The sequence below is a fragment of the Macrotis lagotis genome, chromosome X (genome assembly GCF_037893015.1).
Source record: "Macrotis lagotis isolate mMagLag1 chromosome X, bilby.v1.9.chrom.fasta, whole genome shotgun sequence".
Classification (NCBI taxonomy): Eukaryota; Metazoa; Chordata; class Mammalia; order Peramelemorphia; family Peramelidae; genus Macrotis; species Macrotis lagotis.
The window spans coordinates 648,970,550-648,988,001 of NC_133666.1; the positions used below are offsets into that span (position 1 = coordinate 648,970,550).

General features: G+C 50.7%; 2 protein-coding genes across 3 annotated transcripts in view; both read left to right on the forward strand.

Annotated features, from left to right (window-relative positions):
• The window catches only part of LOC141499545 (transmembrane protein 161A-like), a 4,547-nt gene extending 3,440 nt beyond the window's left edge, over positions 1–1,107 (forward strand). Inside the window, exon 5 of the mRNA XM_074202225.1 lies at positions 824–1,107. Coding sequence (XP_074058326.1) covers positions 824–1,107 — 284 coding nt within the window. The remainder of the gene's footprint in view (positions 1–823) is intronic.
• On the forward strand, positions 1,073–13,473 carry LOC141501046 (transmembrane protein 161A-like). Of its 2 annotated transcripts, XM_074204695.1 has the most exons (12): positions 1,073–1,169; positions 2,747–2,850; positions 3,080–3,160; positions 3,352–3,449; positions 3,889–4,045; positions 4,523–4,674; positions 5,267–5,327; positions 5,714–5,857; positions 6,011–6,127; positions 6,431–6,605; positions 11,990–12,086; positions 12,168–13,470. In XM_074204695.1, exons 1-12 carry the CDS (start codon positions 1,167–1,169, stop codon positions 12,416–12,418), a joined length of 1,440 nt encoding a protein of 479 aa, XP_074060796.1. In that variant the 5' UTR covers positions 1,073–1,166; the 3' UTR covers positions 12,419–13,470. The 2 variants fall into 2 exon arrangements, with proteins under 2 accessions (XP_074060796.1, XP_074060797.1); XM_074204696.1 differs by lacking the exon at positions 1,073–1,169 and having other exon boundaries at positions 2,761–2,850; positions 3,318–3,449; positions 12,168–13,473.
• The last annotated feature ends 3,979 nt before the right edge of the window (positions 13,474–17,452 follow it).

Here is a 17,452-nt window from a genome sequence, read left to right on the forward strand (position 1 = left end):
AAGGAAGGAAGGAAGAAAGAAAGGAAGAAAGGAAGGAAGGAAGGAAGAAAGGAAGAAAGGAAGGAAGGAAGGAAGAGGAAAGGGGAAGGAAGGGGAAAAGGGAAGGAAGGGAGAGAGGAAGAAAGAAAAGGAAGAAAGGAAGGAAGTAGGAAGGAAGAAAAGAAAGGAAGGAAGGAAAAAAGAAAAAAGAGATGAAGGAAAAAAGAAAAAGGGAAGAAAAGAAAGAAAGAAAGGAAGGAAGGAAGGAAGGAAGGAAGGAAGGAAGGAAGGAAGGAAGGGGAAAGAGGAAGGAATGGAAAAAGGAAGAAAGAAAAGGAAGGAAGGAAGGAAGGAAGAAGAAAGAAAGAAAGAAAGAAGAAAGAAAAGAGAAAAGAAAGAAGAAAGAAAGAAAGAAGAAAGAAAGAAAGAAAGAAGAAAGAAAGAAAGAAAGAAAAGAAAGGAAGAAGAAGAAGAAGAAGGGAAGGAAGGAAGGAAGGAAGGAAGGAAGGAAGGAAGGAAGGGAGGGAGGGAGGGAGGTAGGGAGGAGGGAGAAGGGAGGGAGAGGAGAAAAAAAGGAAGGGAGGGAAAAAGAAAAGGAAGGAAGGAAAAAAGAAAGAGAGAGAGAGAGAGAGAGAGAGAGAGAGAGAGAGAGAGAGAGAGGAAGGAAGGAAGGAAGGAAGGAAGGAAGGAAGGAAAATAAATAAGAAAATGTGGTTGGTCATTGTGTTGCTCAGAATTCCTAAGTCATTCCAAGCTGACTCTCTGTACGGGATAAGAATCTTTCTATTTCATAATAAAACCCATCTACTTTGCCCCCAGCCCTTCCGGAGTTTTCTTTCTCCAGGCGAGCCCCAGCAGCCCCAAGGTAACAGCTCACCCACGTGCCCAGCCACAGGCTCCGCACTCGGAAAAATACAAGTCCCAGCATGCCTTGGGAGGCGGGGGGAGCGCGGCGAAGCTCGCGGAGCCCCTTTGACCCGCCTTCTCCTCGGGCCGCTTCCTCTCTGGGATTTTCGCGCTGGCCGATTGGTCCCGAGGGCCGCCCGTCGGGTGACGACCCTGGTTAGGATTGGTCCGGAAGCCCGGTCTGCGGTGTGGCGTTCTCCCCCGGGCCGGAGAGTCATTTAAAGGTCCCTGTGAGGTTCGGGCTCGGAGCCGTCCCGGGCCCGGTGCGCCCCGCGGCCAGGATGGTGAGGTCGGGGTCGGGGTGCGGGGCACAGAAGCAGGCCGGCGCCTCCCCGCGGGGGAGGGGTGCGTGATGACGCTGCTCTCAGCTGGCGGAGCCCCGTTCTACAGATGGGGGCACCCCCCCCCCATACAGAGGGCCCCCCCAGCGCGGGAGGGGCCGGAGCCCGGGGCCCCGGGGAGGTGGTACCCCCTGTGCCCCCCAGGCACTGGGGTGAGCCTGGGACAGAACAATGCTCACCCCTGAGGTGGTGGGGGTGGCTGCCTGGACCAGGGGTTCTCTTACTTTTTGGCCTCAGAACTTCTCATTAAAACCACTTAATAGGGAGCGGCCAGGTGGTGCAGTGGATAGAGCACCGGCCCTGGAGTCAGGGGTACCTGAGCTCAGGTCCGGCCTAGCTGTGTGGCCCTGGGCAAGCCACTTAACCCCACTGCCTTGCAACCCCCCCCCCCCAATATTATCGTGAAACTAGTTTTGACTTGGGGACCTGGAGCCCCCAGGGTCCAGGAGGGCAGTTTTCAGGTCCTGCCTTGGATGCTCTTGCATCCTCCTGGAGCTCATCCTCAGCCGGTTCCCCAATACCAGTGAAGTCGCCGGCATGGGAGGGAGGGAAGAAGGGAAGGAAGAATGGAATGCAAGAAAAGTCGGTTGATGGCTAGAGTGAGAAATAAAACAATAAAGAAAAAAGGCATTTTAGGCCGGAAGGGGCCTCTGTTCAAAAGGATTAGCTTTTTTAGGACTGGAGAGAGAGGTTGTAGCAGATTTGAGGCCAGAAATTGAAGCAGGATTCCTAGACTTTGGTCCCCTAAAAAAAGACCTCCATTCTGAATTTTTTTTTTTAACTTTGGTTGTAAAATTTTTTTTTTTAGAGTGGGATGAGAAATAGGGCATCTTGTTGCCTAGACCAAGCTGAACTTGGGGGGTCATCAAAATTGGGGTTGAGGGAGGAGGCACAGGAACCCTTTGACTCAGAGACTGGAGATTCCTATCCCCCTCCCATTGTTCTTCTGCCTCCTGACCCTAGAGACATCCTCCCCCCAAAGCTGGATCACTGCAGAAGTCCAGACATCCATGTCTGAGGCTTCACTAGTGTAGACAGGTTTTCAAAGAAAAAAGAACCAGGCCAGATGGGACCAAGGGGGGTTCATCCAGCCCATTGGCCAAACCCTACAATCCTTACCGCCTCCCTCAGTTTCAGCTCATTGAGGGTGGGGTGCATTCTGGCCCTGGTCAAACATCACAGAAGACTCCTCATCCTTCTGTGGGTCCCAGGCTTGTAACCCAATGATGACTTCTTCCTTCCTTCTCCTCCACCCATTTACCATGGGGGCCATCTCTTTTCCTCCTGCAGTTGCAGACCAGTGGTGGCTCAAATTTCCCCAGGCCTTAATGTGGCCTAGGCTTCCCTAGGCTCAGAGCCTCTATAAATAGCTTGTCTCGAGGCTGGAACCAAGAGCAGCCTGGGCAGGCTGATCGGGTTTCTTCTTGGTCAGAGGAAGCTCTTACCCACACAGAGTCAGGGTAGCTTTTGTTTCCCTACAAACGTAAGGATCAACATAGGCTTCTCCCCCCCCCCACCAGGCGGTCATGGGCATTCAGCTGGTGGTGAGCCTTCTCACAGCTAGCCTCATGCACAGGATGGCCCCGCATTTCTCCTTTGCCCGATGGCTACTCTGCAATGGGAGGTAAGGCCCCTCCTCCTTTGCTTCCTCCTCTCCCTTTCTTCTCTCCCACCTTGCTTTCCTCTCCACTCCTGCGTTCTCTCCCAGACTGACCACTAAAGCCTCGCTCTCCACTGAGTTCTCTTAGCCCCACCTTGGCCCTCTCTTTGGGTCTATAGGACCTCTTCAGGGTGTGGGCCACTGCCTCACCTCAGTCCACTCATCCCACCATGTATCCTCTGCCCTTCTGCAGCCTGTTCCGATACAAACACCCAACTGATGAGGAGCTTCGGGCCCTGGCTGGGAAACCAAAGCCCAAAGGCAAGAAGGAAAGGTGAGCAACTTTTCTCTCTCTCCTTCCCACCTGACCCTAATGACCTTGCCTCATAGGGCTTAGCCCCTCTTGGTTGAGACAGAGCCTTAGGGAGTAGTGGGACTCCCAGGGGCCTCTGTGCTGGGAGACGGGCTAAAAATCTGGGCATGCTGGTTAGGAGGAGCCCTGAGTCTTCCTTGCCTCTGGCCCAGGAGGATGAATGGCCTCAGTGAGGAGAAGCCTCTCTCTGTTCCTCGGGACATCCACCTTCAGCTGGAGACGAGTCCCATCACAGTCATCGATGCCCTTGGTAATCACAGCTCCTGAGTGTGGGCAGGGGCACCTCCACCTGGGCAGGTTTCTGCTTTAATTCCTCTGTAAAGTGACGGGGTTGGATGCATAGGATCATTGACTGGATGAATGACTGAATGAATGAGCATTTATTGAGTGCTTACTAGTATACCTGCACCAGCCTAGGTGCTGGAGCTGCAGGGAGCTTCTTTTCTGGATCTCAAGTGGGGGGGTAGGGGGCTCATTTTTACAGTTAGTGAAACTGAGATCATGCAGCACCTGACTGATAAATAGGATTTGAACCCAGCTCCTGGGACTCCAGAGCCCATGGTCTCTCTCTCTCCCCCCCTTCCTTGTTCTTCCCATGGGCATTGGGGTGGGAAGGAGGAAGGGGAGCCTGGCTGGCCTGGACATCCTCTCTGAGCCCTCAGCCAGCCTCCCTCCGGCTTCTGCCCTAGTACTGCGATACTTTTCTGAGTATCAGTGGTTCGTGGACTTTGCACTCTATGCCTGTGGTGTCTACCTCTTCACCGAGGGCTACTACTGCCTGGTGGACCCTGCGAAGGAAGCCAACATCGGGGTGCTCTGGTGTCTTCTTACTATCATCTTCTCTGTGTATCCCATCTCCATGGGGGGTTCCTGTTCCCTCCAGCTAGGAGAGCCCTTAGAACATGGAATGTCAGAGCTAGGGGCCCTTAGAACTGGGGGGGGGGGGGCTTAGAACACAGTGTCAGAGCTGGGGGAATCCTTAGAACAGAATGTTAGAACTATGAGGGTCCTTAGAGGCACCTAGTTCAAATTTAAAAAACTAAAAGGCCAGAGATGCTATGACTTTCCCTAGGTCACACAAGTGACCCCAGGTCTCCTGACTGTTCCTGGCTCCTTAGGAGTAGTGCACTGCTATCTCACTGAGGGCCAGGCAGAGTGCAAAGGGTGGTTCCCAGCTCCAAGTTATGCCTCCCTGTCTAGCTCCGTAACCCTCCCTCCCCCAGCCTGTACCCCCCTCCCCCTGGCTCTAGGCCTGTCCCCTGGATTCCCTCACCCCACTGTCCATCAGAGTCTGAGTGAATCCTTAGCAATGTGGACCCCCAGCAAGGTGTTTCTGATGGTGATGCAGCTGTACTTCTCCTCGGAGGAGGGTGGGGAGCGTTCTGTCTGCCTCGCCTTCGCCTTCATCTTCCTGCTTCTGGCCATGCTGGTGCTGGTGGTCCGGGAAGACTTCCTGGAGTTTGGCCTGGACTCAGGTTTGTGGGGTTGGTTGGACCAGGGCCCAAAGGGCCTCCCTCTCTCAAATCCCTGATGTTCCTTGGAGCCCCCCGAAAAAAAGAGGTCTTTCACAATGCAGACCATTAGCTTTAATTATCGGGAACTTCTTCCATAGTGTGTGAGGACACTAACATCGGTTAGGATGCTCCTTGTGTGTCAGGACCTTCCTCCACCCCCACCGCACTCCCACCTGCCCCATCAGCATGCTACTTCTGCCCCCTAGAGCCAGACAGATCAAGACTTCAGCCCTCCCCTCCACTCTACCCATTGATGAACTTCAATGTGGTCCCACCACCTTCCCTTTGGCTTTTAGTTTGGATCCTGTGACTGGGGGTGGCAAGCTGCCCATTGGATGAGCATGTTGTGCTCCATGAAGGATAAAGAGAGCAGGCATCCTATGTGGAAGAGTGCAGGGGTCTGGGTGGGCTGGGCCAGACTTGAAAGGGGTAGAGAGGAAGGACCTTCCAGAGACACAAGCATGAAGGGTTTGTGGGTGGTGAGGACTCTGGCCCCTTCCTTCAATCCAGTTGTTGTTGCTGCTGATCTTGGTTCCTTCCCATCCCATGGCAGGTCTGGCCAGTGTCACCCAAAATTTAGAGCCTCTGCTGAAGAAACACGGCTGGGACTGGTGGTAAGTGTGAGGGCAGGGAGGAAGGGGAACTTGGGGCTTGATTGGGGGACCCTGTCCTTCAGGATTTCCTAACTGCCTTGGGACCTGGTGCCAGGTACCTTTTGGAAAGTCCAAGGAATGGTGTGTCCTAGAATGCCAGAATGGGGAAGGGCTGGTTCAATATTTTAAACATTTATTAATAAAGGAAAAATCATGTCAGCTTGAATGCTGGGGCTGTAAATAGCAAAAATAACAGAGCAGGGCAGGGGCAGGGGCAGATGACAAGTCCCTGTACTCCCTCTCTTGTCCACACCAAGTTCAGTCTCTTGATTTCTAGTCCAGGGCTTTTTTCCCCTCTGCCATTCTGGCCTTGGCCTTTGCTGACCGCATGTTATATTCTTCTGCAGGATCCCCCTGACCAAGCTGACCTTCCGCCTGATCCTGGTGGCCATGTGCTCTGTCCTGGGGGCCTGCCTCACCTTCCCGGGCCTGCGCCTGGCTCAGACTCACCTGGATGCACTGCAACTGGCTGCCGATCGACCCTTGCTCCAGTTATGTGGCTTGGGGGAGGATGGGGCTTTGCAGGGTCTCGGAGATGATGGGAAAAGAGGCCCTAAGAGTGCTGGAGGGCAGCCATCCTCCACTTCCTTGGGCTGGGGAGGTTCACCCTTGCTCACCTTTCCCATCTCTCCCTGGAACTGCAGGCTTGGCCTCCACACGAGTTTCCTGGCTCCTGTGCTGATTTTGTGTCTGTGGATCAAACCCATTGCCCGGGACTTCCTGCTGCAAGCCCCCTTGGGAAAAACAGGCCCTGTCCAACTGTATGTATTCTGGACCGGGATGGTGGGCAGGAGCTGGACTATGGGATAGAGGGAGGAAGGGCTGGCTGGTAGTGTCTCCCCAGAGGCCTAAGGCTAGAGGCTCTGAGACCTGGGGCTGAGGCCCGGCTCTGCCACCCCCTGCTTGGGAGACTTTGTAAATGGCTCCTATGTTTTCTGGGTTCCAGTTTTATGTCCTGGGAACATTTCTGCCCAGGGGCGGGCTGGGGCCCTTGGATGGCACCATGTGGAGAGGCTGGCTCCAGGGTCTCCCTGACCCACCTCCTCCTCTCCCGCTTCTTGCAGACTGTCAGACTCTGCCTTTGACTCCGTGCGCCTGTGGCTGGTATTGGCCCTGTGCCTGCTGCGGCTGGTTGTGACTAGGCCTCACCTACAGGCCTACCTGTGTCTGGCCCAGCGCTGGGTAGAGCAGATGAGGAAAGAGGCCGGGCGCATTAGTGCTCTGGAGATCCAGCGCAGGGTAGGAGGCCCCCAGGATGGTTGGGGAGTGGGGGCATCACATCTAGGAGGTTACCTGAGAGGTCACTGAGGCCCACCCTCTCATTTCACAGAAGAGGAAACTGAGGCCTGGAGAGGCTGTGACTTGCCTAAGGACACGCAGGTAGTCCGTGACCCAGCTGGGATAGATGGGTGAGCAGATTCTACTTCTACCTTAGGCCCCTCTTCAGGCTGTATTATGGAGTGTGAGTTAGAATGATAATAACTGACCTTTATGCAGGTAGTTAAGGGTCTCAGGGCATAGAAAACTGAGTTCAGATGCTGTGTGATCCTAGACAAGTGACTTAACTCCGTCTGCCTCAGTTTCTTCTTCTGTAAAATTGGGACAATCCCAGGGTGTTTGTGGGGACCAAACGATGAAATCATTGTACAGCCCTTTGCAAACTTGAATGCTTTAATGTAGCTTTAATGTAATTTGTCAAATACATCACACACATCATCTTGTCGATCCTCCTGAGAGCCCCAAGAGGAAGGTTTTTCTTATTAGCACGCCCAGCTTACAGAGGAGTAGTCACCTTACTGGTCTGTCTGAAGCAGGATCAGAAACTAGACCTTTCTAACTCCCAAGTCTTGCCCCCTGTTAAGCACATCCGACTTTGGGAGAATTCTCTTTGCTTGATGGAGAATAGAAAATGATGAGCAGATGTTTAGAGTGTATGATTCAGACTCTGAGAAGAACATGGGGATTAGAAGAGAATTCGGATTTGGGCAATGATAGAGAGCTTCCTGGAGGAAGTGGGAGTAGAATCTGGAGAGACAGAAAGAGTCCGTGGGTTAGGAGGCTGGGAGAATGAAGAGGAGGAGACTTGGGTGTTCCTTGAATATAATGAGGAGTTCTGTTTAGAGCAGAGGATGTGGGAAAAGGGGTGGGCGACCCAAGGCATTTGGGGGGGGGGGTCTTAAGAGCCAAGCTGAAGAATGTGGGTTTTGAGTCGAGAAGCCCTAGCAGATTTGTGAGCAGAGGAGGAGGGATGTGGGAACAGAGTGGGCTTTGGGAAGACCCTGGTAGCATGGGCAAGAGTGTAGAAGTGGGGAGGCTGTTTGGAAGCCAGCAGTCTGGTGAGAGATCAGGGATGGAGCTGGGACCATGGAGATGGAGATGCAAAGACATGATGAAATGTGTCATAACTATCACTTCTATAACAGTCTTGGGATTTGCAAAGAAGTTTCCTTACTTTCCAATCACAACTCTCTCTCATTGACCATTTCATCCCTCAAGTCCCATTTGTCTTCTGCTCTAGAATCCCTCGACTCTGTCCCATCATCTGCCTCCTCCTCTCCTCCTCCTGTGCTGCACAACCAAACAGGAGAACATTGCAGAACTTTGCTGATTGGTGCATTATCGGTTCCCTCCCTACAGTAGAACAGTCCTTTGATTCCTCCCTACTTGATTCATCATCTCACTCTATTCCAAAGCTTCTCTTCCCCTTTTAAATCTCTCATCCCTTTTCCACCTGCCCTCTCATCTGTCTCTTATTTGAGGAGCCCAAGGCCATTCCAAGAACATCCTTTTCTCCTATTCTTTTCTTCACAAACCCTTCAACTTCAGTCTCCCATTCTTGTCTTCTTTCCCCCAGATTGTCAGAGAAGTAACCCCTCCCCTCACCTAGGCCAAACCTACTCTGATCCTATTCCCTTCAGTCTTTCTTAGCAGATTACATCTTAAATCACAGCCCCCTTGGGCGGCTAGGTGGCGCAGTGGATAGAGCACCGACCCTGGAGTCAGGAGTACCTGAGTTCAAATGTGACCTCAGACACTTAATAATTGCTTAGCTGTGTGGCCTTGGGCAAGTCACTTAACCCCATTGCCTCGCAAAAAACAATCACCGCCCCTTTAATCTTCTATCTTTCCTTATTTTTAGAGTAACCACCTCAGATGTTTACATGGACTCTGTGTCTGACCTGTGGTAGAGTTTTCTGGGCCTCAGAAATACACCCTGTCACTTGTCTCTAACATAGCAATGTCATTTTGGTGGTCTTTGATAATGAAGGACAGGACTCAACTAACCAACTTCTTGTCATTGGTTCCTTTCCTACTGTCTTTAAATATGCCCAGCTCTCCCATTTCCTCAGTGAACTTCGCTGGATGCTTCCTCCCCTGGAACTGTTGTCTTGAATCTCCCCCCCCCCCCCCTTCTCAACTGTCTAGACTTGGCTTTCTTTTAGGATTAAAAAAATGTCCTACTTGCTGTCTTCACTTACTTCTACTTATTCTACCCTTCTTTCTCTTTATGCATATAAAATTCTCTATCCCTACTTTATCATCACCTGAAATTGTTCTCTCCAAAGTTAGCAATGATCTAGCTACTTTCCTTCCTTTCTTTCTCTCCTCTTCTCTTTTCATTCTCTCTTCCCCTTCTTCTCTCCTCTCTCCCTGTTTTCCTTTCCTTTTTCCTTTGCTCTATCTTCCTTTCCTCCTTCCTACCTTCTCTCCATCCCTAAGCTGGAAGTACAGTGATTACTCCAGTGCCCAATCCTACTGCTGATTGACATCATAACTTCAACTCCTTTCTCCCCAATGCTTTCCATATTGGTATAGACTTAGTATGGACACTTTCGGCAGCTTGGAACTCCCAAGCCCAAGAGACCCATCGGTCTCAAAGTCTTCCTGTGTCAGGGATTACAGCTCACTTATCCCTTCATTGGCAGATCTTGTGGTCTTTTATCTGTCCTCATTCTTCTCAGACAGTCCACTGCTGTTGGCATGCTTGAGCACCATCCCCCCTTGGATTCTTTCTCTCTCTTTTTTTTTAAGGTTTTTGCAAGGCAATGGGGTTAAGTGACTTGCCCAAGGCCACACAGCTAGGTCATTATTAAGTGTCTGAGGCTGAATTTGAACTCAGGTCCTCCTGACTCCAGGGCCAGTGCTCCATCTACTGTGCCACCTAGCTGCCCCTGGATTCTTTCTCATACCTTGTTTTTAACATTATTCTTCCCTGATCCCCTCTTACCTGCCGAGCCACCCCTCTGTCTTCATTGCTGGCTCTTCAGGTCACTCCCACCTTCTAATTATGAGTGTTACCCAAGATTCTGTTCTTGGCCCTTCTCTTCTCTCAGCAATCTCACCAATGCCTATGAGTTTAATTACCATTTCCATGCAGATGACTCTCAGCTTCAATCTCTCCTCACCCATAATCCTGTAACTCTGATGGCATAGTGGACATTTCAACCTGGGTGTTCCAGAGATGTTCCAGAAATGAAAGGTGTTCCTTTGCTGGCCCCCAATCCTGCCCCTCCTCCCAGTCTTCTAAGATTCCACTGCCACCCTGCCAGTCTCATGAGATCATGACCCCACCATTACCCTTACCTTACTGCTCTCAACCTACATAGCCAATCAGTTGTCAGTTCTGATTTTTCTGTCTCCACAGACAGACTTTCTGTCTCCTCTCACCTCTATAGTCTGGACTATCCTCACTTCTCACCCAGATTATTGGTCTTCCTGCCTTCCCACCCTTGTCTATCTGACTCCCTGCTGCTGCTGAAGGAATCTGCCTGAAGTGCAGATCTGATTCTGCACCACCAGCTCTAGCGGCTTCCTATCACCCCTGGGATAAAATGTCCATTCCCTGTTTTGCTTCAAAAGCCCTTCACAGCATGGAGCTCCAGCTCCTGCACTCAGTGACCCGCCAGACCAGCCTCCTCTCTGCTCCTCACTCTCCCATCTCTGCACCTTTGCACTGGCCATTCCCTACACCAGAAGGCCCTCCCTTCTCACTTGGGTCATGGAATACCTCTCTTCCTCTTGTGTGCCACTTTCTCCATGATGCCTTATTTCCTGTCCTTATCTACCCACTCTTGCATTGAACCACATTGCACTTTATTCTCTTGATATTTGTTCTAGAGACATGAGAAGGTAAACTCCTTGGGGAAAAAAGTTAGTTCATTTATTTTACTTGTTTTACCCCAGTGCCCAGCACAAGCCTGATTTATAGAGTAGGCTCTCTACAAACTTCCCAGTGGTCTTCCCAGGTGCCCCATCATGGGGAATACTCCAAATGATTGATTTCCCTGGGAAATAGGATGATTTCCACTTTATGGAGGAGGAAACTGAAGTGTAGAGAGTTGAAATGCGACATTCATGGCCATTCATCTATGAATCCGTGGCTCAGGCAAATGTCGTTTAGCCTGGCCTCATTTCAGAGGCTGGACTGGGTGATGGTGGTCCAGAGACCCCATCCAAAAGACCCTGCCTCCTAGAGGCTTAGACACCATTCCATTAGGAGATCCCATGTATGTATATGTGTTTGTACACACACACACACACACACACACACACACCCCTATTAGATTCCATTCCATTAGGGAATATGTCTGTATGTCTACACATCACAATATATGAGGGTAAACACAACACATGTGTGTACTGTGCACATGTATGTGGTGTGTTATATGCATGTACAGTTGTGTCTTTGTGCCCCCTAATGAAATGGGGGCTAGATCATCCTATGTTAGTGTGTCATACATAAATAATGTAAATATCTAACGTACATCTACGATGTAGCTCTGTATGTAGGAATCGATGCCATACACACATATCACAAAGTAATTCTTGGGAAGACATCAGCTGCTGGGGTAGATGATTGCAAAAGATGATTTCAAGTTGAGTTTGGACAGAAATGTGGGTTTCCCAGGAGGAGGGAGGAGAATGGTCTCTCTAGGCCCAGGGGAGGGGCACATGCCAGTCCAGAGACAGGAGGTAGAAGGCCACATTAGGAGATATAGTAAGAAGCTAGTGGGGGGGGGGGGGGTGATGAGGCCAGACAGCCAGAGGAGTTGGTAGGTGGCCTTCAGGTTCTAGGGAGCCACCGGCATTGACTGAGCAGAGGAGAAACCTGGTCCAACTTGTGCTTGTGGAAGGTGGATTGAGCTGGGAAGGGACATGGCTAGGGAGGCCTTTTAGTGGGGGTGGGATTCCAGGCTGGAGTTTGGGAGTCTGGTTCATTCCCCCAGATGTGGGACCAGGAGATAGCATGGTGCAGCCTAAAGAAGTTATATTGAATGAGAAACGTGGGTTCAAATTGGCTTTGGGACCTCGAGCAAGTCATTGTACCTCTGTCCTTCAATGTCTCCATCTTTAAAAATGGGACTGGTGCTCCCGAAACGTGCTCATTCCTCAGGAGGTTGCTGTGGGAAAAGTACTTGATCAGACACTAGAAAAAGGAGCTGTCATTATTATGATTATTGTCATGGGTCCTTCCAGCATCCCTGAGGGTATAGTTTAGGCTTCCTGCTTCACCCCCCCCCCTTAGAGGTGACCCCAGAAGCCTCTTGGGCAGCAGTGGCAACTGGGCATTGGGCCACTTTCCTGCCTCGCTGATCCTTGTTCCCTCTCTTCCCCTTCCCCAGATCACACGGGTCTACTGCTACGTCTCGGTGGTGAGCTTGCAGTACCTGGCCCCCATCATCCTCACCCTTCACCTCACACTGTTACTGAAGACTCTAGGTATGGCTTGGGCTGGGGAGGGTCCACAAGTGGATTAGTCCTCAGTTCTCTCCCCTCACTGTCCTCTGCCCATCTCCACAGGTGGCTATTCCTGGGGTCTGGGGTCTACCAGCCATCCCCTCAGGCCAGTTCCACCTCCAGCCTCTGCTGCCAGCCCTGGAGAAGATGAGGTGCAGGCCACAGTGGCCCAGATCATGGGGGCACTGGGTGGCTTCTTCACCCCTGCCTTCTATCGGGGTCTCTTCGCTTTCTTCACCTGGTGGACAGCTGCCTGCCAGCTGCTTACCAGTCTCTTTGGGCTCTATTTCCACCAGCGCCTGGCATCTTCCTAACCTCCCTTGGGGAGGGCTAGGATTATGTGACTGCATAGGGGAGGTCCAGCCATCATCTTCAGGTCTGTCCAGCCTCCCCCCCTCCCCCCAGAGCATGGCCTGGAATGATGCCAGGGACAACCAGGGAGGTTTGGCCCTTCACCATTGATCAGGGCTGGGGGAGAGGGTAGCCACCACCTCTGCTCAGGACTCCTCCCCTTCACATCTACCAGTTTCACCCATAGTGCCTGAGACCACGGCCCCCCCCCCCGGCTAGGAGCCACTACCCTGGCTCCGACCTTGCCTTTCCCCACTACTTTGACCTCTGCCAATTCCTGGAAGTTGGGCTGATCCCTGGGACCTTTGACAAGGGTAGTGAAAAAAGGGGTCATGTTGAATCAACCTTTCCAGGAGACGGACTGATAGGATTGGGGTTAGAGGGGGAGGGTGAAAACCCACTCTTTCTCAGAAATGGAGGGTGAGAGAGATCCTCAAGGCAGGGGGGTGATTGCTGAAGTGTTCTCTTCCTCCGTTGGCTGAATTTACTCCTTATTTTAATTTGGGAGCTCTTAATCTTTTCTTGTGTCCTGGAACCCTTTGGCATTCTGGTGACATCTATGCACCTTTTCTCAGAATAAAGTTTTTAAATGCATAGAAATAATACAATATATAAGATTACAAAGAAAGTCAATTATATTGAAATATAGTGAACAGAATATTTTTTTAAAAGTTCATGAACCCTTGGTTCTGGGCCCCTGTTTTAATTCAATAAAGGAGCATATTGGTTGACATGGCTGTCAAATATATCATTCTTTGGGTCAAGAGCTTAGGCAGGGTCTGCCCTGCCTCTGGAAGTGTGCTCAGTCTGAGGGTGGGGGCCTAAGAACACTTCCTTTTCCTTTCTTTCCAGTGCTCCTCTTTTGCCTGCTAGTCTTCTGGATCCTCGAACCTGGATCATTTGGAACTTTAGAACTTAGAGCCGGAAGCTAGAATTTAAGGGAAAAGGTTTTTGGGCAGTGGGGTCTTCCTGAGACAAGAGTCCCTTGTTCCCTTTGCCTGGCTCAAAGGGTGGGTGGGGTCAGAAAGACTGGAAGGGGGGAGGGTTTATATCCTTCCCATTCTGCAAGACCTCCTTTGTGTGCCCTCTTGTTGGGGAAACTGAAGTTTGATCTGCCTGCGAGCCTGCTAAGTCTCAGCTCTTTCCCAGCCTTCCCTGCCCTCAGAGCTCTCGTTGTCCCCCTGGGACCTTTGCCTGCCATGGGACCGGTCCTGAGGAATAGGGATGGCTTTCCCAGAACCCATGCCCACTCTGGTGGGCATGAGACCTTTCATCTGCTGTAGCCCTGGAATAGGAAGCAATGTGCGCTCCTTCCCTGTGCCCTGGCTGTGCCCCTGGCTGCTAAGGATCCTTGGGATCATCTGGCACCTCATTTTACAGAGGAGGAAACAGGCCTGCAGAGGTCAAAGGTCACACAGGTAGCAAAGGGAAGACCCAAGCCTTCAGTCCTAGTCTTTTGACTCCCGGGTTGACAAACCAGCCTCAGAGTTCAGGCACCATCAGTTTCTTTTGGAGGCCCTGAAGTGTGAGTGAGAGGGAGAAGGGGCTGGAGACCAGGCTAGATGCGGGTCGGGAGGAGGAGCTGGACTGAGCTTGGGGAAGAGGGAGCTTTGGGGAGGATGCGTCATTCTTGGCCCCAGAAGGCAGAGCCTCAACAAGGCAGATTTTTGCCTCAGTGTGAAGCGAAGCTTGCTAGCTTTACTAACCGGAGCCTCGGCAGGCCGTGAGTCCCCATCACTGGACAGTGGAGGTGGGATGGATGCTGGTTGGGGATGTGCTCGAGGAGCATCCTTTTTGGGTCTGGATCAGACCAGATGCCCTCCAAGGTCCCTTCCCTCCACCTCCCTGGGAAGGGGCAAGCCTGATGGCTTCCTCATCTGATTCCCCTCGTTACCCACGGCCCTTGGAGGACAGACAAGGCCAGGGGCCAAGCCCGTTGCCAGGAGCCTCGTCTCCACTGCCCAGCTATGCAGACAACCGTTCTCATGGGGCTGCCCAGACGTGACCTCAGGGGCCCACACAGTGCCTGGATGGAGAATGGGGGAAGAAAATTTCACTCAGACTGTAATTAGACCATGAGGATGGACAAAGACAATGGGATGGGGAGGGGGGGGGAACAGGAGGCTGGAGCCAGGGTCTGCCCATTCCAGGGCCCTAAGACAAACCTGCCAGCAGCTGGCCCAGCACCACCCCCATACAGCTGCCCCTTGTCAGGCGACGGGGACATCATCCAGGCCGAGAGCTGGGAACTCCCTGCTTCAGACAAAGGCCACTAGAGAATGCAAAAAAAAGGTCTCTGCTGCCAGGAAACCGACTGAAATCAAGTACCCAGGTGCCTGAGTCAGCGTCATCTCTTTGTCCCCCTAGCAATGTGTCATTACCATTTTTCCAGGGCTTTTGGGGTCAGAAGCCCATCTCTCACTTCCTTTCCCTGTGAGTGTTAAGTAGTTGATCTCCGTCTATATGAACAAGGAAACCGAGGCCCCAGAAATTAAGCAGCTTTCCCAGGGCCAGGGTCTGAATGGGCATTTGAACTCAGGACTCCTCATTCTCCAATCCAGTCTTTTAGAGAACACAGCTAGGAGACCCAGCCCTCTGATTTACCCTCTATAAATATAGGGGTTGTGCCCTTCCCCTCTCTGCCATGCTTTGTCCTAAAGACTTTGGCCCTGCTCAATCTAATGTTTTATGATCCTTCTGGGAAGGAAAGGCCGTTCAACTCGGGGATCTAAGTTCAAAACCTAGCTTCACATGGGCCCCTGGGGTCACTGGATCTTTTCCTGGTCCTTTGAAGATCTCTGAGGTGAAGGCATTGAGTGGTGGGAACTATAGTAAGCACTACAGATATTGGAGAGGAGTATCAATTCTGTGAATTATTTGGTTACCCCCCCCCCGTGTCCGTATCCTGCAATGTCTTGTCCTTAGTACACTTAATAAGTGATTGTGGTCAAATAGGGTTCACTGGAACCTTAGAGATGATTCCAAAGTGCTGCTATTATGATCTCCATTTCACGGTTGGGGAAAATGAGACAGACAAATGATAGGGGGACATACAGCTAGTAAGCATCTAAGACTGGCATTTGAACTCAGGTCTTCTGGTCCAGGCTTGGCTCTCTACCCACTGGGGCATCTATTCTAAAACCCTCCTGCGAGAGGCTAGTCTTGTTTGGCTGAGGTGGGGGGATGGACCTATCCTTTGTCCAGGCTGATGCCTAACTTGGAAAATCCGAGGCAGGGAGAGAACCACAGGTGGATAAGCTACTGCTTAGGAATCCCTCCTCTTAAATATTTTTGGGTCCCCAATTCTTTGGTCGCATAACACAGACTCAGCAGCCCCTTCGCCCTGGCAGCTTTACCTTGTGTGGGGAGAGAGGGGCAGAGAGACAACATATTTGAGGGAAGGAGAACTAACAACTGAAGTCCATTCCTAAAGTCTGGCAATTACTGATGAACAAGTGTCACGGCTTAATGGGTTAAGGATAAGAACTGGGATCAAGAGACAGGAGTAGAGTCCTGGCTGTGCCATCAACTTCCTGGCTCAGCTTGACTTGCCTTAAGGGAGACTCTCCCTCCGTCCCTTATCTGGGTTCTATGACCCACCCCCCAATTCAACAACCACACATTCATGAAGTGTACTCTGGACAGGCTCTGAACGGGTTAATGCAAAGACAGAGATGGAAGGGATACGACCCTGGGATTCAGTTCAACAAGGGCCTGCTGTTCACCCGCTCAGTGGCGGTACTAGTTCCTGTCTTCAAGGAGCTTTCTGATGGCAAAGGGTTAGAGAGGAAACAGAAGGTCAAAGCCAAGGCCTCCTGAATCCAAGTTGGAAGCAGCTGTTTTGGGGGGCCATACCCAGGAAGGACAAGGTAGAAACAACAAGTACACAGATGAGTACATAAAAGTAATCAGAGAGAGGAGTGTGAATTAAGAAAGCTCTATGAGAGCAGCTCTTTTTGTAGTGGCAAAAAATTGGAAATTGAGAGGATGCCCATCAATCAGGGAATGGCTGAACAAGTTATGATATATTAATGTAATGGACAACTTTTTTTCTATAAGAAATCATGAAGGCTAGGTGGCACAATAGAACACCTGCCCTGGAGTCAGGAGGATCTGAGTTCAAATCCAGTCTCAGACACTTAATACTTGCCTAGCTGTGTGACCTTAGGCAAGCACTTAACCCCATTCCCTTGCAAAATAAAAAAAAACAGAAAACCCCAAAACCATGAGAGACAAGATTTTAGAAAAGCCTGGAAAGACTTGCTTGAACTGAAGCTGAGTGAGATGAACAGAACCAAAGAATATTATACACACTAAGAAAATCATGGGGTGATGATGGGGGGACCTGCCCATTTCAGCAGCACAATAATCAAAGACAATTCTAAAAGATTTGTGATGGAAGATGCCATCCATATCCAGAGAGGGAACTGTGGAGTTTAAATGAAGACAAAAGCTTACTTACAATTTTTAAAAGTTGCCTTATGTTTAATGTTTTTTCCATTTCTAATATTTTCTTTCTTTCATTTGAACTGATTCTTCTCTTGCAATGTATTAAATATCAATCTATGTTTAGCATGGAAGGAAGGAAGGAAGGAAGGAAGGAAGAAAGAAAGAAAGAAAGAAAGAAAGAAAGAAAGAAAGAGAAAAAGAAAGAGAAAGAGAAGGAAAGGAAGAAAAAGAAAGAAAGGAAGAAGGAAAGAAGAAAGAAAAAGAGAGAAGGAAGGAAGGTCTATGAGAGGAGTTATCAGAATCAGATCTTTTTTTGTTTTTCCACAAGCCAGTGAAGTTGAGTGACTTGCCCAAGGTCACACAGCTAATTAAGTGTCAAGTGTCTGAGGCTGAATTTGAACTCAAGTCCTCCTGACGTCTGGGTCAGTGCCCAGAGCCAAGTCTTGAAGGAAAGTCAGAATTCTAAGAGATGTTGCCCAGTAGGGGTAGGCGGGGAGGGGGTTGGATGGACAAGGGTGTGTGAAGCTCTTGTGCTTCTATGTCATCAT

Bases quoted from the DNA above. Each gene is read 5' to 3' on its own strand.
- LOC141501046 (XM_074204695.1), top strand. The intron at 4,046-4,522 runs GTATCCCATCTC...GTGGACCCCCAG, and splicing joins CTTACTATCATCTTCTCTGT to CAAGGTGTTTCTGATGGTGA. The intron at 12,087-12,167 runs GTATGGCTTGGG...CCATCTCCACAG, and splicing joins ACTGTTACTGAAGACTCTAG to GTGGCTATTCCTGGGGTCTG.